At 49.6% G+C, this 19,676-nt stretch overlaps 7 protein-coding genes across 7 annotated transcripts, besides 8 other annotated features; 1 reads left to right on the top strand and 6 right to left on the bottom strand.

The window, feature by feature from the left end:
• Nucleotides 1–112: 112 nt before the first annotated feature.
• TRIVIDRAFT_150370 (uncharacterized protein) lies at nt 113–1,895 on the bottom strand (the record flags this gene model as incomplete). Its single annotated transcript, XM_014101581.1, has 3 exons — nt 113–371; nt 447–1,243; nt 1,452–1,895. Coding segments are annotated over 3 exons (1,500 nt in total), but the record flags the coding sequence as incomplete, so codon positions are not given.
• Nucleotides 1,896–3,799: 1,904 nt separating this feature from the next.
• On the bottom strand, nt 3,800–5,043 carry TRIVIDRAFT_60327 (uncharacterized protein; the record flags this gene model as incomplete). The annotated part of the gene is made up of 5 exons (XM_014101582.1): nt 3,800–3,901; nt 3,967–4,136; nt 4,202–4,388; nt 4,451–4,936; nt 4,999–5,043. 5 exons carry the CDS (start codon nt 5,041–5,043, stop codon nt 3,800–3,802), a joined length of 990 nt encoding a protein of 329 aa, XP_013957057.1.
• Nucleotides 5,044–5,821: 778 nt separating this feature from the next.
• Nucleotides 5,822–6,686, bottom strand: TRIVIDRAFT_201124 (uncharacterized protein; the record flags this gene model as incomplete). Its single annotated transcript, XM_014101583.1, has 3 exons — nt 5,822–5,990; nt 6,047–6,578; nt 6,647–6,686. 3 exons carry the CDS (start codon nt 6,684–6,686, stop codon nt 5,822–5,824), a joined length of 741 nt encoding a protein of 246 aa, XP_013957058.1.
• Nucleotides 6,687–6,699: 13 nt separating this feature from the next.
• On the bottom strand, nt 6,700–8,672 carry TRIVIDRAFT_209282 (uncharacterized protein; the record flags this gene model as incomplete). Its single annotated transcript, XM_014101584.1, has 8 exons — nt 6,700–7,233; nt 7,290–7,556; nt 7,676–7,763; nt 7,795–7,874; nt 8,080–8,172; nt 8,258–8,288; nt 8,412–8,480; nt 8,547–8,672. 8 exons carry the CDS (start codon nt 8,670–8,672, stop codon nt 6,848–6,850), a joined length of 1,140 nt encoding a protein of 379 aa, XP_013957059.1.
• Nucleotides 8,673–10,895: 2,223 nt separating this feature from the next.
• Nucleotides 10,896–10,954: a sequence feature (Protein overlapping with rRNA (TRIVIDRAFT_60325, EHK22851.1) was converted to a misc_feature.).
• A 143-nt stretch (nt 10,955–11,097) lies between these two features.
• Nucleotides 11,098–11,232: a sequence feature (Protein overlapping with rRNA (TRIVIDRAFT_60325, EHK22851.1) was converted to a misc_feature.).
• Nucleotides 11,233–11,533: 301 nt separating this feature from the next.
• Nucleotides 11,534–11,558: a sequence feature (Protein overlapping with rRNA (TRIVIDRAFT_60325, EHK22851.1) was converted to a misc_feature.).
• Nucleotides 11,559–11,611: 53 nt separating this feature from the next.
• Nucleotides 11,612–11,740: a sequence feature (Protein overlapping with rRNA (TRIVIDRAFT_60325, EHK22851.1) was converted to a misc_feature.).
• Nucleotides 11,741–11,863: 123 nt separating this feature from the next.
• Nucleotides 11,864–11,883: a sequence feature (Protein overlapping with rRNA (TRIVIDRAFT_60325, EHK22851.1) was converted to a misc_feature.).
• A 59-nt stretch (nt 11,884–11,942) lies between these two features.
• Nucleotides 11,943–12,011: a sequence feature (Protein overlapping with rRNA (TRIVIDRAFT_60325, EHK22851.1) was converted to a misc_feature.).
• A 59-nt stretch (nt 12,012–12,070) lies between these two features.
• Nucleotides 12,071–12,161: a sequence feature (Protein overlapping with rRNA (TRIVIDRAFT_60325, EHK22851.1) was converted to a misc_feature.).
• A 357-nt stretch (nt 12,162–12,518) lies between these two features.
• Nucleotides 12,519–12,716: a sequence feature (Protein overlapping with rRNA (TRIVIDRAFT_60325, EHK22851.1) was converted to a misc_feature.).
• Nucleotides 12,717–13,754: 1,038 nt separating this feature from the next.
• TRIVIDRAFT_27850 (uncharacterized protein) lies at nt 13,755–14,360 on the bottom strand (the record flags this gene model as incomplete). Its single annotated transcript, XM_014101586.1, has 1 exon — nt 13,755–14,360. The coding sequence occupies one exon, from the start codon at nt 14,358–14,360 to the stop codon at nt 13,755–13,757; it is 606 nt and encodes a 201-aa protein (XP_013957061.1).
• Nucleotides 14,361–14,876: 516 nt separating this feature from the next.
• Nucleotides 14,877–16,184, bottom strand: TRIVIDRAFT_29063 (uncharacterized protein; the record flags this gene model as incomplete). The annotated part of the gene is made up of 1 exon (XM_014101587.1): nt 14,877–16,184. The coding sequence occupies one exon, from the start codon at nt 16,182–16,184 to the stop codon at nt 14,877–14,879; it is 1,308 nt and encodes a 435-aa protein (XP_013957062.1).
• A 905-nt stretch (nt 16,185–17,089) lies between these two features.
• On the top strand, nt 17,090–18,128 carry TRIVIDRAFT_28082 (uncharacterized protein; the record flags this gene model as incomplete). Its single annotated transcript, XM_014101588.1, has 3 exons — nt 17,090–17,593; nt 17,668–17,890; nt 17,956–18,128. The coding sequence occupies 3 exons, from the start codon at nt 17,090–17,092 to the stop codon at nt 18,126–18,128; spliced, it is 900 nt and encodes a 299-aa protein (XP_013957063.1).
• Between the last annotated feature and the right edge of the window lie 1,548 nt (nt 18,129–19,676).

Raw genomic sequence — 19,676 nt, forward strand, 5'->3', positions numbered from 1 at the left:
GAATCGCTCTCCAAAAGAGGCTGACTGACAAATATTAAACAGTGAAGCGAAAAAGAATATACTAGGTAGTTATAAAATCAGTTATGTATCAACTCTCTGTAGCATGTAGGCCTCATCCATTGGTGGGCATAGATCCTCCTGCTTTTTGGATTGCAAGCCCCCCCAGTCTGGCAAGCTCCATCGAAAAGGCATCCAGAAGTTTCAGATGTGTCAATTCCGCCAGCGTGAGCTTTCGTATGGGGATGCTTCTGAATAGTGTAGGGGCGCTTCTGAGGATTTCCAAGTCTCCGGGAGCGGTTTCGCAGAGAGGATTCGAGAGAATGTTGGAAAATAGGGCGAGGATGGCGCTGATGGGGTAATAGATGATGACCCTACGCAGAATATGGTGTCAGTATATTTCGTATTTGATGAACTCAACTGGGATGAAGGCAGATTGTCAGGCATACCAGAAGCAATCATCCGTTATGACATGGAGAGCTACACGCAAGTATGTTATCGTCGATCTGCTAGCTTCAAGGGAGAGATTGAAGCTGGATAGTACGCCCTCCTGATAGTTGTTAGGCGATTGATCCATGCACCTTCCGCTTGCTCGGTGAATAATTGCGACAAAATGATAGTATGCTAGCCGAACCATAGATGACTGCATGCTCACATCTGCGCTCACAGGGGTCGTTCTCCCAAACATGAGCGTCGGGCGGAAATCTGGAGGGAGAGACAAACGCCACTGCTCAAGGGATTCATCGAGGACGCGGATGCTTTCGAGAAGCTCACACTGCGACTTGCGATGGGCCATGGGCGAATACAGAGCGTCGTAGGCTCGGGACTTGAGCTGAGAGAGAAGTAGTTCCCAGGGGTACATGGGAACAGTCAAGTTACCGAGATTAGGGATAATGTGGCTCTGGATGTGGCGGTTTTGCATTTCGGAATAATCAGGAGGGAGTGTAAGGTCGCAGTGAGTATCTGACAGACACGACGGCTGGCCAGTGCGGATGCATAGATCTTTGTCAAGGGAGTAGCAGGTCCAGAAGAGATCGCGGAGATGGTGAATGGGATCACTCTTGTCGTAGGGTGCAGAGGGCGGTGGAGAAGATGGCTGGTTCAAGGGTGGTGATGAGGAATAAATATATGGTCTGGCAGCATCATGAGGATGTGCGTGGGCATTTAGGGCAAAGATGAACCGCGTAGCAATAGACAGGAAAAGACCCATAGACTGAAGGTCACCTAGGAAATAATAGACAATGGCCTGGTGTTGAAAATCAAATGTTAGACAGAACGCACCATGGCTTGTCACACGCTTGAATGGGCGAGAAAGATCTAGCACTGTATGAGGAAGAAGAGAAAGACTTTTCCAAACAAATCAAAGTCATTAGAAAGGGGTTGTAGCATAAACATACCAATGTGATGAGTGCTTGAAGGCCATCCCCTGTCATTTCTTGCGCGACTTGGGGGACTAAGGACCTAGCCGCTGCTAGATACGACTCACAGGACATAGCTGCAGCAGTGGCGTCTTCGAAATGCAGAATGGAAGCCATGGCTAGAAAAGAGTAGACACACGCCCTAGCAGCAGCGGCAGGAGGAGAGTCATGCGAACGGTATGCCAAGTCGAGAGTTTTGACAAAGAGGCATTTACTCAGGACGGGGAAGATGATGCATATAGTAGAAGAGCAATAGGCGGCGGCATATCTCTCCAAAATCGATCTTGGGGGGAGCTCACAAGGCTGAGTGCTGGCAGCTGTTGCATCCGAGTCTAGATACAAACGGCGGGGACTATGCCACTGGCGACCAAACGAGCAGAGTCTCTGAGGTGTCATACAACTCCCGGTGCGCGACTCGATCCATGCCTGTCCCTTTTCAGAAAAGAGCGGGATGCCGGTGAACGAGGTGGCATTGCGGAGGTCGGACTGAGACGAAGTAAGGTATTCGAACTGCCTATCTGCGGAGAGGTTAGACAGAGGTGTGAAAAAATTGTGCTAAAAAAGACACATTAAATGAACACAGAGGGGAGAATGTACACAAAGAACAAAGTGCATGGGTTACAAGATACTCGTATGAACAAGTACACCGTCTAAAGAACAAAGACCAAGTACAAGGACAGACAGGGCTAGATGAAAACAAAGGGTAGGGAGATGACTCCGGTAATCCGGGTACATAATACGCCGGCGGCAATTCTTTTCAACCCACCGTTGCGGTTGCAGTAACCATGTACTCCGTACACGAGGCCGAGATTGACGAGCAAGGCTTTGCCTCTTTTATCAGGAGATGCAAGACTTACCATCCTCGTGTTGGGATAATCGCTGGGCCAAGATGGCCTCCATCCTCTCAATGGAATCCGGCTGCTGGACAATAGTGTGGTCTGGGCTTTTCAAGGCGGGTTAGTTGAGGCGCATGATGCCAAGGAGCCGTCGATCTTCATGCCTGTCCGGCTACATGGCACGACCCGGGCACGAGGCTACGAAAGGGGAATGGCCTCACCTCTTCTTCTTCTTGGTATTTGCCACCAATCGGTGGTAAGTGCAGGCCAGGTCATGGTGTTTACACCAATTGCATTGTGGAACGTCGGCATCGCATTGGATCTGTCATGCCAGCCTGTCAGTTGGTTCCCGGCACGCGGCTTGTCTTGATCGGAGCAATCGTCATGTCCATTGGCCCACCAGAGCGGAAAATAAAGTCGACAATAAATTCGACACGGAATATTCCTTCCATTCAAGATCCACAGGCCCGGGTGGAAACACACCTTTCTCCTAGAGCACGAATCACACGCCTTTGCACGCCGTCCCCTGTTGGACTTGAGAGGCGCCCTAGCAGCCATGGCGTGCCAATTGGAGCAAATCACGGTTATTTTCCAATCGAACGAGGCTCTTGAAGTGAATCAGACAATGATCCGAGTCAACGCGGAATTTCAAACTTGACTGCGGGCGCAGAGGACAGGAGATCTGGGAGCAAGAGATGACTCTCTGAATCGTTGAATCCTGGGGAGTCTGGGGATTTGACCGCTGAGTCAGCGGATTTCGGAATCAGCCCCTGCGGCTCGCGATTTGCCGTGTAGGGATCTGAAGGCTGACACCCCTGTTGCCGTGCTGTAAGAGGAACAGTTGCATTGCGTCCGAGCGAACCTGCAGACGAATTAATAAGGCCAATGGGATAAAGAGAGAGAGAGGAGAATACGCACAAGCAACGCCAGAGTCAAGCTTGGTATGAAAGGTTAAAGAGAAATAAAGAGGGAGAAGAGCAGAGGAGTGAGAAAGGTGAGATTGATGATGCTGCACCCACTTTGTGCATATTCTAGTTTATTGTATTAGGGGAGTTTTCTTCCCGTTCCTACCGCCCTGTCTTGGCTTGAGCCTTCCATAAGCTAAACCACATCTGGAAGCATCTTGTCTTCCGCAACCTCCTCAGTTCTTCCCCCATGCTCAATTCTTTTAACTTTTGACAAGGGAAAACGCCACGCAGGAAGCGTCAGATTAGCGAGTCTAATGACGGCGTTCTCTTTTTCTCTTTCGTCGGGTGTCACATACTCTACGTTCCATGTTCCTTGTTACTCGCAATGTCACCCAACGATCCAGAAGCATCGGCTGGCTGTCGTCGTGTGACACACCAGGAGCTCCATTCAATCGGTGCCGGATGCATTCTCGGGTAGGAGAAGGGTGAGTTGTCATGTCTATTGATCTTGGCTAATCTGGCCCATTAACGTTACCAATGCTGCCAAAGGGCTTTAACAACTCGACTGTTGGCTCGCTAAAGGCACGATTCGATACTCTACCCATGACGCTTCTCAAATCAATTCAGCGCACGCTTGTGCTTACCACCGAGAAGGACCGTTTCCTGATTCAATCTTCTCCACCAATTCCTCCTTGTTCTCAAGGACAAACTCTTCCCACGACTGCAACGACAGGCCAGGGATCTGCAGCACAGCCGCTATTAGCATACGCAACGATTACCCACGTCCAAGTAAGTAGCAAAGCTCACCTCTTTAGCCTGAACAAAATCATGGCTTGCATAAATGTTGCCGAAATATTCGAATATCAAGAGCTGCTCCGTGAAATCCAGAGCCGTCTCGGGCGTCATGCCAGCCGCTTCCAGTCGTCTCTGGAACTGCTCTGGGGTTGATTTCTTGTACTCGAATGGAATGCCAATTTCTGACCATGTCCTTTCATTAGCTCCTTGGCCGTGATTTGCAATTGCAAAGTTCTACGAAACGCACCCTTCGCCAGTGTAACCAGCTTGTCGCCCTCCGATATTCCCTGAGCATAGAATGCGATTGACTTTTCGAAATAGGTCTGCCGATTCTCCACAACAGTACGAACGAGCTTGCCCGTGTCGGCAATGGCAACGTTTGGCAAAAGTGTGTGGGGACCAACTGGAAACTCGCGCACAAGCTTTCCAGAGACCTACACGAGAATCATTTAGTTTCTATCGGCATCTTCGGATGTGGGTGTAGACAAATGCTTACCTTGCGTGGCAAATACCCCTGAGGGTCAGTCAAACAGTTCTCAAAGTAATTGGGGAACAAAACCGTCGTCGTTTTCTTCCACAGCTCAGGCTGCTTTTCCTTGATATACTCTGTTACATCTGCCTTGCTCTTCCAATGGTGCACATGGTAGAATCTCCCCTGAGAAAGCTCCATCGGATCAGGCAGAGCACTCCACACAAAGTGTTCCAGCGTCGGAATCCTGGCAGCGGCATCCACCAAGGCCTTACCCTGCGCAATCTCAATGACCTTGGACCTAGTAGCCCAGAAATCAGTTAGGCCGAAGATGATGCTTGCCCCGGCAAAGGCATTTTCCAGTGCTTCTTGGCCAGCGCTGAGGTCTGCAGTTTGAACATCCACTCCCTTTGCCGCAAGCTTCAACGCAGCTGGCTTGGAGACATCGCGGGTAAGACCCTTGATGCGATACTCATTGGGATACTTGAGAAATTCTTCAACAACAGATCCTCCCTAACACAGTCTCAGGTTAGACGCTGGATGAATGTTTGCGGAAGAGAGCTTGAGGCACAAACCTGTAAGCCAGTGGCACCCACGACGACGACGGTTTTAGAAGACATTTTGGACTGATATTTACTGCTTTTCAACAGAAATCTATTGCTTTATTCTGACCGAAGATAGTTTTCCGCTGCCGATGATTTGAGGTACTCTGTATATAACGGAAGCTGGGGAGATCATCTTTATAGATGCCATCAGCCCCATCCCAAAACACCCAACAACTCAACTACACAACTTCAACAGAGTAAGCGGAAGCCGTACAACTTCGCTTTACCGACAGCTTGGGATCCGAGTCAGATTCCCCGTTGAGCCTTTCCGACGCTCTGTATACCCTTGCTTCTCGACTCATTATGGGAACACGAGGACCCCAATCTTCTGTAATGCGACCCCTGACGTTGCATTGGATTGCCGTAGCGCCGGCTGAAGATCTTCCAAGGTGGTCCCAAACGCCGACGGCGGCTATCGGCTGTTTGATTACCTTGCTTTGACGACCACCATCGTCATCCTGTTGCAGCAGTCTACAGGTTCCTTTTTGCGACGTAAATATTCGTCGCTGGGGATTTTGTGCTTTTCCGGGCCTGCCATCAGCTTTGGACCTTGGAACTTGTGCGAACATTTAGTGTTCAGATCGGCGTTCCCACACAGACTCCTCCGTATCCATCTCAGACATTGTATAAGCACATGGGTACGCATTAATCTATGTGGATTCTGATTGCTAATCCACACCATCTACATGTAAAATGGACATTGAGTATCATTCCAACTCCCGCTTCTACATCGTGACCCCATATCTCGTCCGAATGATTCATCACAAAAGCAACAATAAAGTGAATTTCCCGATTACCAAGGAATCTCTCCACCATCCAAACCCAGAAATCGGCCCGTGATCTCCTGAGACGCAGCATCAATCTGTTTGATAATACCACTCGTGCTATCTTCCACTGTCACAGGCGCCTTCTCAAGCCCTTGAGCCTTGGCCCCACGATTACCCATGTCTGTCTGTACAAATCTAGCAGAATATTAGAAATCAGCTGCTGTCATTACCAGTTATGCTGACCATCTTACCCAGGATCAATGGAAAAAGCAACCACATTGCTGTGCTCGATGCTAATCATTTTCACCAAGAAGTTGCCAGCCATCTTGGATACCCCGTATTCCGTCGTGGCAGACCAAGTGCTGAGCTGACTGATGCTGGCTACACGTGTAGATATGTACACTAGCTTGGGCTTCTCTGCGGTATTCAAGAGTGGAATGGTGGCCTTGAACAGTCGAAGCAGACCCAGTGTATTGACCTCGAAGTGTTTCAACATCTCATCCTCAGATATTTTCGCCACGGGGCCCCAGGTATCACAGATACCGGCATTGGCAATGACCAAGTCCAAGGATTGTATGCCGTGCTCCGACTTGAGAAGGGTAATTCCATCTGTAACACTCAAGGGAGAATTCATGTCAGATGGGAGTACAATCACCTTTGAGCCTTGTCCGCAAGGTAGGGAATGAAGTCTTCCTTCATTCTGAGCTGTGACTCGTCGAACCGTTGCAATCACAGTGGTGTTGGGCCGGAGAAGATATTTGGCCGTTAGAGATGCCCCAATACCTGGTCCATCATCCATATTTTAGAAACTCTTTATACTACCTAGATGCACAAAAGGAACACGTACGCACCTCTGCTGGCGCCAGTGATGAGAACGGTATATCGAGACATTTCAGAATCAAATCAAAACGCAATGAGTATAAAATTGAACGAGGAAAGTTGAGAACTAGCCAGTACATTAAATGCTTCTTCTGTGCCGCTTCCCCATCATCCGCCAAAACAATCCCCATATCCGACAAGTCAACCATGTCTTGTTTTGTATTTCGCGATTACTAAGCGGTAAGCTTCATTCGTGTTGTGGTTTGTGTACATGTAGTTGATGCACTGCAACATTCGGAGTTCCTTGAATGCCGAGAGTGAGAGATGGGTGTAGATATGCTGTAACCGGCTTGGCTGAAAATTCTTGTAGTCCCCCTGCCTGCCAGCCTTGGCCTGATGACTGTTGTAAAAACGGCTCTGCTGTTGCGCGTATTAGAGGACTCTGGGGGTGGGCAGTTTTGTTTTAGACACCGTAGAGGATTGTCGAGGAACTCGATTTCATTTTGACGGTCAATATCTCCTTTTGGCTTCCTTGCAGTTCGTTCTGGGGATTGTTCACTTTCGGCTGCTTTGCGGCCTTCGTCAGGAGATGGTATGTCGTTGAACACCAGGTCTGTGACTATTGAGATATTGTTAGAGCTGCACCTTGAGGTTTGCAACAAACATGGAACGTACATGGCATCGAACTTCGGCCATTGACAAATAATCCGGGTGTAAAACCCGGGTTGTTCGTCCAAGGCTGGCTGGCTCGGGCCTCTTGTAGTCCCCCTGCCAGCCAGCCTTTGGCTTGTTCATAGTTTAAGGGCATTGCGGCCCATCTGCAGGCGGAGGGCGAAGTTGTCTTTCCGGTGCTCGCGGGATCTCGACAGCAAGGCGGCCTCGGCATCAATACACCTCCTGCCACACTCGGTGCGTCATCAATCGCCGCGTTGTCGCCTGGCTCTGCGAATGGTGTTGTTTGAAGTCTTTGTTTGTCTATGAGGATCTCATCATCGGTTGCTTCTGTCCATGAATGAGTACAACGATGTTCGAATCTGCTTTGAGACATTTCATAGACTTACCATTTGTGACTGCCACAAACGCCTCCAAAGTTGCTCGTGTGTTTGCTCTCCAAGTATCATTGACAGTGGTATTATACCTTTCACCAGCCTTCACACACGGCGGGGATATGTAAACTGACCATTAGTTTCTTCTCACCGCCTATGCAGTGAGTATGAAGGAGACAATGAAGGAGACGTGCTCGGAGTAGACAACGATGAACTGTTGAAATTAGGAGTAAGTAGTCCTATTCGTGATGATACAAACGCTATAGTGTTACTCTTCATTGAGTTGCAGAAACATGTATTCGAATGATTACAGTCCATACACTCCAGCTGCCGTTTCGTCGTATACTCTCCTTCCTGCCGAATGTTAGATTCTTGCCAAACCAGGGAGTGTGAATTGAGGGGCTGGGTAGAAAACAAACCATGCACTTGAGTCCCAAATGTGCTTGACGCATCAAGTCGTTCTTGTCTCCAGTCATCAACCGCCGTGCTTTCCAGGATGGATGTTGAAGAGCCTTTTAGCTGGTCAGTAGCGTGAACAGGTCTCGGGCGACAACGGGAGATCTTCTCTAAAGGGGAATTGGTAGGGAGATGACCTACCTGAGTGAAGAGAGGGCTCTCGAGAAAATTGCTGCAGCAGGACGAGTTAGTGAAAAAGCGCACAAAATATGAATAGCGGGAAAGGGATGCGGTGGGAGAGAAAAAGAATTGGAATGTGGTAAAATGTACAAAGAGGAGAGCAAGAGGGACTTACATACAGAAAACGAAAGGCATCGTCAACGCTCATTCCGTATTTGTGAAGATGGCGCATATCTGGGCAAATCTGTTTGTGATTATACGTAAGAAACTGCGATTAAAGACGTGAAACTGTCAAGGAGAGCATTCTTACCGCGGGAAAGATGCACTGAGATGCCCATGGACCAAGAATAAACCAATGGGTCAGAGGTAATGCCAGCCAGTTCGTAGGTCGAAGATGTGTAGCAGCAGGCTCCCAAAAGGTGACAGGGGAGTCCATATTGGCGAGATGGCCAGCAATGACAGCGCAAGCAACTAGATGGCAAACTTGTCAGTCAGTATTGACTTGGGAATTTTGACGGGCATAGTACAGTGTAAGCTTACCGCAAAGGTAGAAAAGAGGCCAATGGCGCTAGTATTGCTCAGCGAGCGAAGGCTATGGCGTTGAGGAGAAGAGTGAAGAATTTGAAGTTTAGAGAAGCGCACAGCTTGGATCTGTCTTCACGCGACGAGCGGCGGAGAGACACGTTGGAGATCTCAATAACAGAGTGGGCCTCGGCGTCATGACACCTCCTGCCACACTCGACGGGCATCAATCTCTCCGTCTTGCTGCTATTGTCGTTTGGGGCGGCGCAAGTCATCTTTGGTTAAGATGGGCCACCATCAAGACGGGAAAGCCCTTGAATCATCAAAAACTGTTATCAATCTGAGTGATCCAGAAGGGATGATTGAGATAAGACCGATCAATCAGAAGGGGAATCACTTACTGGCAATTGGTAGTCCGGCATCGGCTCAAGATTCTCATGGATTGGATCCTTCCGGCACACCGAATTTTCTTGAGAGTTTTCTTCTATTCGTCACTTGAATTCCCGCGGGATCTCGACAGCGAGGGACCTGGGCATCCATACACCTCCTGCCACTCCGTGGTCGGCGAAGTTGTTCCCCTGGTTCCTGTACTCCATTAAAGAAGTCACCACTGCTGGCAGAATGAATCATTGTGGGTTCGTCACACTTTCCTGTGTTTGACAGGTCTTTCAGGCATTCTGAGGATCTCGACAACGAGGGCCTCGGCGTCACGACACCTCCTGCCACCCGGTGCGTCATCAATCCCCGCGTTGTCGCCTAGCTCTGCGAATGGTGTGGTTTGAAATCTTTCTGTACTCCATTATAGAAGTCAGCACTTTCCTGTGTTTGACAGGTCTTTTGGACATACCGAGGCAGTTTCGACAACTCGTTGTGCTGGGCTGTCGATGGAAGACGAAAGATCTTCGCCCCCAGGTGGTGGTGGAATCTCTAGAGCAGTGTGAGGATCTCGACAGCGAGGGCCTCGGCGTCACGACACCTCCTGCCACTCGGTGAGTCATCAATCTCCTCCTACTCCTGTCTTCCGAGGACTGGTCACACAATGAAATGGTATATAATCAGAGATCTCGACAGCAAGGGGCCTCGGCGTCAATACACCTCCTGCCACACTCGGTACGTCATCGATAGTCTGTCTTGGTCGTTTGCATCCGCCATCTCTTGTGCAATGAGATCTCGACAGCAGAGCGGCCTCGGCATCGCGATGCCTTCTGCCGCCCCAGTGCGTCATCAACCTCTCTCTAGTGGTGTTCAGAACCAACTGATGAGAAGTGTCTGACATGGCAGACGAATTCTCTCTTGGCAGCTCGGTAGGCATTGGCATCAAGATACCTGCTGCCACACCGGTGTGCCGTCAGTTCTGATGTTGTTGATAGGCATGGGAAGCAAGTCAGTGGACGAACCGACGCAGACGAGGAGCTGGATACGAGGACCGGGGCATACCTGTTCATTTGGGGTGGTTCAGGAACCAACCCAAGGCGAAATTGGGAGAGAAGATGTGGACATGTGTTCAAAAGGCGACGCCTTCGTCCTTGATTGATTGACTCAGATGATGAAGTCAGCGAATGTTGATTCTGGGACACAAGATGCAAAGGACAATGACTCACTCTTCAAAAGAAGCGGCTCAAGGCGCGCAGAACAAGGCAAAGTTTGAAATGCAGGTGTGAAAACGCGTTGCGAAAGCAACACTATATTCCTGGTTGAACGACTCGGGCAAACAGGTCAGCGCATGCTGATCAAGAGACACTGGTTGCAAGGAGGTCGAGACTTACTATCCAAATGAAGTGGTTCATGGCGCAGCACAAGGCAAATCCCTTTGTAGGGCTTTGCAGAAATGCGCGGCGGGAGCATCTTGAGCATCATCATCAGTCTCGGGCAAAGGACATGATGCAGGGAGACTTGCAAATTCAGGCTGCATGAATGCAAAGACAGCCGGTGGCATGTTGCTACGTTGGTGATTGTGTGTGAAACGAGCCGATGTTGACCAACAAAGAGACGAAGTTGGAGAGGATTGAGAGATGGAAGAGATGGGAGATGCAGCAGAAGAGAAGAGAAGGGGGAAGAAGGGGAGAAAAAGCACCTAGCGGTCAACAATAGGCATTGTTTACAACCACCCCCCTCTGGACCCACGCGTTCACTCTCGATGCTGCCAATCAGAGCACTCCGCGGCCTGTTGCCAGCTGCTCTTGCTCTCCTGATCAGGTGCCAGTGACGTGCTATGGATGCCTATAGAAGATGAAAGATGTTTGGCATTACGCGGCCTTCGCTTGATGAATCATGTGGCGGTCTCCTGAGTGATGATAATGCGGCACTCTTTCTGCAAGCTGTATTGCTGTTACGTCAAGAAATCTGGATGGTGCATCGAGGCTCACCGTTCCGGGCATCTGCCTGCTCGCTTCAGCATTTGCTCGGGTAGAGTCCGTGAGAAGAGTTGGTATTGGCAACTCGCTTCGAATCAATGAGGGAGGCAGACTCGTACTGTGTGTATGCTATTATGTTATTGTTGGGGTAACCTAAGTGATAATCTCAGAAGGAGCTGTATGATTTTCCATATTGGGTAGAATCAGTGCCTGTTTGTTGGGGGGAAAGGAGGGAAGTGGCTGGCGCACAGGTGTATTGCAGAATTCCACCGCTATGTGCCAAAGCCCAAGGCTCTCTCCTCCAGACACTGTCATGTTTGAACACTTTTTCTCCTCTTTCATCCCATATTTGACCATCGATTTGCACGTCAGAGCCACAGCGGTTCTCCAGCAGGGTTTCCTCTGGCTTCACCCTACACAGGCATAGTTCACCTTCTCCGGCCCGGGTCAGTCGCAAGCTCCATCTGATATTGGCGACACATCAACTGACAATGCCTAGGATTTCAAAGAATCGCTTACTCCCCTTTCAAGCGCGGATGCAAAGAGTTGCAACACACTTCAACGAACCGTTCTCGGCCCGGAGAAAAACAAACTACCGGATACGATGTGTCTGGCCTTTGCTGGACTGGTAGGTCAGCTGCAAACTTCGACTGATGTTGGTGACTTATCGGCTGACGACTCCCTTGCAAGCTCGGATGCAAAGAGTTTCTACTAATTCGTCTATTGAGGCCTCATACTCTCACATTGAGAGTTTGTCACTATCCTTGCTCGGTAAGCTGTCTTTGTTCATTTCTGTTTGGGTTGGCCTGATTTCTAATTTTTTGAAGCAGATCGGCTTCGACAGGCAAATTTGAACTTAATTCTCTCAACTCGTGGGCCCGTTCCCTTCATTTTTTTGCGTAAGTTGTCGCTCTTCTTTCGTGGTTGTGTTGGACTGATTTCTGACTTTTTGACACAGACACCACTCTCCACTGCTGGTGTCTTTGACATGCATGCAAATTTCAACTTCATTCTCTCACCTCGCGGGCCCATTCCCTGCCGTTTTCTACGTAAGTTGTCTTTCTTCTTTTTTTCATTGTGTTGGTCCGTTTGTGTTGGCCAAGTTTCTGACTCCTTGAAGCAGAAACCACGCCACCGCAGGCTATGTCGGCATGCATACACTCACCTTTGCGGGTTTATTCCCTATCATCTCTGCGTAAGTTGCCATTATTCCTTCTTATTTTTTTTTTTGTTTCTGTTAGCCTGGCTTCTGACTCTCGCAGCAGAGACCAACTTTCCACCTCAGGTCTCTTTGACATGCAATCACCAACCTCGTCTCATTTCACGGCTTCATTGCCTGCCATTCTACGTAAGTCATCTTTCTTCCTTCCGTTTGTGCTGATCGGATGGCTGACCTTTTGAAACAGAAACCACTCTACACTGCTGGGGAGCACGTCAAACGTCACTCTTACGGCCTTCCAGAACACAATGCGGAGATTGATGACGCACCGGGTGGCAGGAGGTATATGGATGCCGAGGCCACTCGCTGTCGAGATCCGGGATCCGACAAGGCGCCCCTCAACACAGGGAGAAGAAGAATCGGCAAAGAGCAAAAGAACCGATAAGATTTGACCCTTTTACGCAAGGAGTGGTCTATTGAGGCCTCAACACATCCCCTCTCTTAATGACAATTCGGTGGATTGATGACGCACCGGGTGGCAGGAGGTGTATAGACGCCGAGGCCCTCGCTGTCGAGATCCAGCTGATGAGACAAGGCCAACAAAAGTGAAGAAACATGGGCAAAGAGCAAAAGAGCCGATAAAATTCGATCCACTCACTCAAGAAATCATCTATTGAGGCCTCAATGCATCTCCCTCCTTGGAAGACATCTCGGTCGAGATCTTGCCCGACAAAATGCCAACAGCCAGTGGCCAGCAAAGACATTCAGGGCCGGTCAGTCAAGACTGTTTCCCAGCCAAAAGGAAAGAAGAGTCGGCAATGAGCAAATTTGACCCTCTCACCCAAGAATCGATTGCACTCTTTTTAAGCCCTAATTCCAAAAAAAAGAAAAAAAAAAAAAAAAAAACCATCCGCACACAATGCCTCTTGAATGTTCGGGACATGGAGATGGGTCGATGATGTGCCGAAGCTACGGCCTACGTTCATCTTCATTACTTGTAGGAGTTTGACACTAGAACACCCGCAAAGGACTTGACAAGGCATCTGGTCGGGAATTCATGATGGAAGCGTTTTTGAAAGGGGGAGACTTGGGGTTCGAAGGAGATGTAGAGGTTGGATCTGCAAACAATGTATTTGGGACATCATAGATGATTCAGTGTGAGGCAATACAAATTCCAAACAGGGCACATTTGGCGTTGTGACTAGCTATATACCCTCTGCTACTATGACGCGATACAAATCGTATCGACTGCATCGTGCCAGGAAATCATATTAGACTACCCCCTCGTGTTGGATGTTCAAACTCCATCTCAAGCTGTCAAAGAAATAAATGAGGAGTTCCTGAGGGCTCCTCCCTATGGCACTGTTGTCCAGAACAACAGCAATGCAGCCTATAAACAGCGAAGAGACGAAACAAAGGCTGATAGAATCCCATCGGAAAGCAAACAAAAGACTGCCTGCTACATCTCCCAGTCCCACTGCCATTAAACCCGAGCGTCCCTAACCATCGCACACTGAACATATGTTCCCTCCAAAAACGTATCTCTCTGCACAACCCTGAACCCATATCTCTCGTAAATAGGCTGTCCCGCCGGAGAAGCATCCAGGAAACACTCCACCTTGTCCTCGTCAGCCTTGTTCACGCCGTACCGGAGCATCAAGCTCGCGGCCCCTTTGCCCTGATACTGCGGCTTGACGGCCAGCAGCTCGAGATACCAGTGCGGCCTCTCACCCATGGCTTCATGGTGCATCTCGCCGAGCCTGCCGAAGAAGAATACCGAAAACTCCTGGTCGCCTTCGCTCGGCCACTGGTCAGCGGGAGGGAGAGGCTCCGGAGAAGCTCCCGGGACAATCCATTTCGCGAAGCCCACAAACGTTTCTGGCGATGAAGAGTCGTCCCAGACGGAGAGGAAGTGGTTATGCCCGTCGCGGATCTCGGCTGACAGCGACGCAGTCCAAAAGTCGTGGGCTGACTGTGTTCCTCTGGGGGCAAAGCGCTGATGGATCGCGTCTTGAGAGAAGGCCTCAAAGTACGTCTCCACCATCAGCGGCACATCTTCAGGTTTGCTGAGCGCAAGTCTGAGCGGCATTTTTGTCGCGATTCCGAGTTCCAGATCGTGGCTGATAGGTTTTGGGTGAGGGGGCTGATTTATTAAGATCGCGGCTCCAGATCGGGCTGGTCAGCTAAGGACGGAATTGGATTGGACCTGTCACCTATTGAGGTCTGGTGCTGTGAGGTGTTGAATTCTCGAGCCCTTGCCAGCACCATAAGAGGGGCACGGCGCCGTAGAGCCATAGAGAGGCGCGGTGCCAACAGGGTGCCAACAGGGTGCCGGCAAGGTGTCCAAGGTTCAAAACCCAAGCGCGCCACAGCTCCAGGGCTGTTTCTGGTCATTCCCCAACTCCCGTATAACATGGAATTTCGGTGTGTTACGGCGTCCAAGGTGCTCGATCGGCACACAGAATTACGCAGTAACGCATACATCGACATCAACTGCGCTGAATTCCTCCAAATAGTGCTCGTATTGTCTCAACGTATACACATATTCATTTTGCGGCCCCTCGTCTCTTGCAAAACTACTCCCCTCGCCAATGCCGAATCCCAATCATGCCGTCATTAGCAACGCCTCTAAATGCATATCCGATGAACTCGCGACCCACGAGTCCATCTTGTCCGAATCCACCGTGAGAGTCATAGTAGCCAGCCCAAAGACATCAATATCCTGCGGAGTCGTCGTGTCAAACAGCCGAGAAGACATAAACGGCACAGTAAACAAAGGATCCTTTCGCTCCAGCAAGTGTCTCCATGTCGTAGCGGAGGGCGCATCCCAGAGCCCCCGTCGAGCTGTGAAATCAATGGTCCCCTCGCAAGCAGCGGCTCCGTCTCGAGATACAAAGTAGATGCACCTCATGTATGTGCTCACCTTCCAGACGCGGCGCACGTTCTCCATCAGGATCCAGATGCGCCACAGCTTGACGGTTGCATCGGCATCACGCTGGGTGACGAGATAATCGCCGCCGAATGTGTTTTGCACGGTGACGTCGATGCTGACCGAACTCCAGAGCTGGCAGGTCCAGGATTTTAGCAGGGGCATGTTCTTTTCGGCCTGGGCTCGTTGACGGATATTGCCGTCATAGAGACGGATGAACTGGTATACGAACAAGGAGAGAACTCTGGCAAGGTGTTGAACAGTGGTGAGAGGAGATGCGGAGGCAAAGGGATCGAGAAGAAGAGCTTGATGGACAGAATTCTCTTCTAACAGTGAATTGGCTTTGTCTTCGATGTGCTGCATCACCGTGTCCTCGTTGTGTTCATTCTTGAAGCTGTACACGGCCAGAGCGGCATATGCATCTTGAAGGCATGACGGCATCTTGGTGTCGGCAAACAGTGATTTGTGTATCACAGGGCAGTGGCCACACTCAATCCACTGCCGAAGCCATTGTCTCACACAGCAAATGTACTGCTGCACAGCTGAGCTGCGGATGTTGGGAGGTTTAATTGCGTTTCTGTCACCGTGATGGATGACCCAGTGCTCGACTTGGAGAAACCACGCAGTGGCATACGGCGTATTGGCAGTACTACTATGAGTACCAGCACTCCTATGATAGTTTCCGCCGCTGCAATTGCTTTCCTCGCCGTCATCGTCACCACTCTCAAGCAAGGCGGAGAACGGAGAGTTTAGAGAGGCTTCCGGCTCCGTAATTCCGCCCGTCTTTGGCTTGACGCCTCTCCGCGCGTAGAGGCGGCTTGAAGAGTATCGGCATGGAAGCTGTTTATCTAAGCATCGATTGCACGACGGGCGGGCCATATCGCAGCGGCGCTTTGAACTCGAGCAAGGGATACACGCTCTTCGGCGCTGTTCGGGATTAGAGTCGGGATTGGCATTGGCCTCTCTGCTGATTAAGAGATCCATGTCTGCGGACGCGTCTGTTGGTATTGGACGATGGAGTCTGCGGAAGATTCAAATCCTGTATGCTCTGGATGTACCGGTACACGCGGCTGTATGAGTAAACGATGAGGCTCAGATGGAGTCGGAAAAAGGGTACCCGCTGATGTGACGGTAGTTTATAAGCTGGCGGAAGATTTGCGGAACTCCGACCAAAAATGATTCTCATTCAAGCCTTGTTGTAGCACGCAGCTAAAGATTTGCCAGGGGTGTGATTCGGTAGGACTGAGATGATGCCGCAGAATCGGATATTGAGGAATATGTTTTATCGTGGTTTCTAATCCTATCCGTCTTCTATGTTGCAGTCCATTAAATTTGTCTGTGGCCGAACTGATGGGGCAAACTCACCTTGTGAACGCCGTCAGCACACGCGCCTGAACAGATCATGAGTGCCATCATTGCCCACGTATCTAATGATTGATTGTATTTATTCGATTATATATTGTCATAATACTAATGATTTTTCTTTTGAATCGCTGTGTTAGATTCGCACAACGTTCCGGACTTAAGACTTGCACAGTGGATGGGCGAAATAACGCGATCCAAACTCCCGCAAAAGATCCGCCAGGCCCGGAATAGGAAAAACATGCGGACCCCCCTGTAGAAAACACCATCCGACATGCTCATGATCCAGGATATCAAATCAATAATTCAGCAACCCACAGTGATAACTCCGATAAACGATACTCCGATGGACGACACTCCGATGAATGACACTTTGCTGCTTGACACAATGTATAAATACAATCATTACGCTCGTGGCGATACTACACTTTTCTCGATTCATCCCATAATCATCTTCTACCAATATCAACTGACGACTGATAATAATAGCTTCTGCCTACAAGTGAAGAACAAATTCAACTGCAATCATGTCTATTCTTCAAAACCCGTCCCTCCCCAAGACCATCCACGCTGCTCCCTATGCAGCCATATCGCCCTCCCGTCCCGAGCTCTCCCAGCAAGGCCGCGTCATCTACGTGACAGGAGGCTCTGCAGGAATTGGCCTGGCAATTTGCCACGCTTTCGGTGAAGCCCAAGCTGCAACCGTCATCCTCACTGGTCGTCGTCAAGGCGCCCTGGACAAAGCCGTCGAAACGCTCTCGAAGAAGCATCCAAAGACGAAATTCATCGGCCAGGTCCTGGATGCTTCTGATCGTCCGGCAACGGAGAAAGCGTGGGCACAGCTTGACAGTGATGGCATTCTTGTCGATGTGTTGGTTTTGAATGCTGCGTTTGTGACGCACAAACAGGCGACTTTGGTCGACCTGGAATACGAAGAAGCGTGGCCCAGCTGGGTGACGAATGTGGGCGCAAACATGGATCTGATTCACCGGTTCTATCACCAGAAGAAGCGTGCTGCAGGCCAAAAGCTGGTGCGTTACTTTTGATTGGAGCAGCGAGAGTATCTATCGATTTTTTGTTTTTACTAATATGAGGGTATTTGTAGTGGCTCGTCAACATCTCAACCATGGCCATTCACGATTTTGAATTTGTCAAGGCATTTCCCGCCTACTGTGCTTCCAAGAATGCAGGAACTCTTCTGGTGCAGATGTACGCCCAGGGAGTGTCTCCCGACGACATGCAGATCCTGAGCTACCACCCCGGAGGAATCTACACCGAGTCGGTGCAGAAGAGTGGAATTCCAAAGGATGCTATGAGTTGGGATGATGGTATGACAGCTTCCTCCCTTTCCTCCATTTATTCAATGTAACAGAGGTGCTGAATAGGTATGCAGAAAACCTGCCAGGCCATTATGCTGTTTGGGCGGCTTCTGAAGAGGCCAAGTTTCTTCATGGACGCTTCACTTGGGCGGCATGGGACGTGAACGAGCTCCAGAGTGGAGAGTGGAAGAAGAGGCTCGAGGAGAAGCCAACATACCTTCAGGTTGGAGTCGTTGGTCTTTCATAGATGGGGTCAACCCATTCAATTGAGGTCATCCCGTTCGATCAAGGCCAACCGGATTATCAGCGTCACAAAGCGTCACTAAGAGTCAAATATCGTGGGATGACCATGTACATGTAGCATCTTGATTGTGTAAAAACTAGAACTTGGACAATACCCCATGGCTAACACGTAATACGCCTTCTGATATACACTTAATCGAGAATGAGTTCATGTTACCGGCAGAATAGAGTCATTAAAAGGGAAGAACCACTGCTTCCATCACCAGTTCTTTGGCACAGGCCGCCACTCTTGCAGATGCATACCCTTCCCATTGTGCATTATCGCAGCCATCTAAGTAGTTGCTGATTCCTTGGATCGCCAACCATGGAATGCTTATATCGTTCCAACCAGCCGCTCCCTCCTTAATGCATATAACATTCAGATCCGGCTTTCCTTCAACCTGCCTTTTAGAGAGCCCATATCTGTGCCCGAGCGTAAGGGCTAGTTGATCTCGTATGACAACGTTCTCCACTTTCGAACCGCAACAACCGATGATGCCGTAGTGGACCTTGGGCACAACGTTCTTTCGAGAATGGGTTATCGTAACGGTGTCACATTTAGCGTACACCCAGGTGTGGAACATCGATTCCTTAACTCGAAATAGTTGATATTCCGGTGGGGGCTCCTTGTATTCCAGGGGGGAAAAAAGAGAGAGAAAGAAGAAAAATGCATAGATGCTGTGTTTGGAGAGAGCGAAGACGTGGACATTGAAAATCCACCCTCAAATCCACCGCCAGAGCGAAGAATTAAAAGGTACCCAAGTACTCGATGCTAACTAAGGCGCCATGCGGGTGACAGAAAACACCGCCGGTCTGGCACTAGATTTATGTGTGATCAGCGGCGGTGTTATTTGTCACCAACTTTAGCGCATCACAAGCGACGCGCTAAAAGCGACCGGTCGCGGGTAAAAAGTGGGTTAAATCCACCGTTTATCCCATAACAGGCTAGAGGCTAAAGGTACGTACCAGCTACAACTTCTGGCACTCGTTCGAATTGATTTTCGGAGGCTCGAGATCAATTGCCGGATTCTTTGATTTCTTCTTTGACGTCTTGACCTCGATCTTTCAACGCCGTTTCTTCACCAACCACTTTGAAACTCTTTGTCAATTTGTTTTTCTTTTCAGCTTCGTTCAATCTTCGCCAATTAATTCAACTGCATTTCTTAAAGAAAAAAAAAAATCTCTGCTGCATCTCATTGTGCCCCCATGAATACGCAACTACCTAATGCTACCGATTCAGACTTTCTTCCTTCATCAAAATTCTCATTAGGAATTGCATCTCCTCGGTATTCCCAGACGATGCAACATCATTGATTAACACACAGTCAGCGTCGTCATTTGCCTCCGGCACACGCTTGCAAGGGCATTCCAGAGCCGGCGTCTGGATAATACCCGAGAATCACGCTACAACTAGAAGCTCTCGAGACAAGCGACTTCTTCACTTCTGCTAGTAAGTGCCCATCAAAATCTTTTCCCTCATGTCATTACTCCTGGCCTCCTCTGACCTCGGTTT

Source organism: Trichoderma virens, assembly GCF_000170995.1.
Source record: "Trichoderma virens Gv29-8 chromosome Unknown TRIVIscaffold_6, whole genome shotgun sequence".
In the NCBI taxonomy this organism is placed as follows: Eukaryota; Fungi; Ascomycota; class Sordariomycetes; order Hypocreales; family Hypocreaceae; genus Trichoderma; species Trichoderma virens.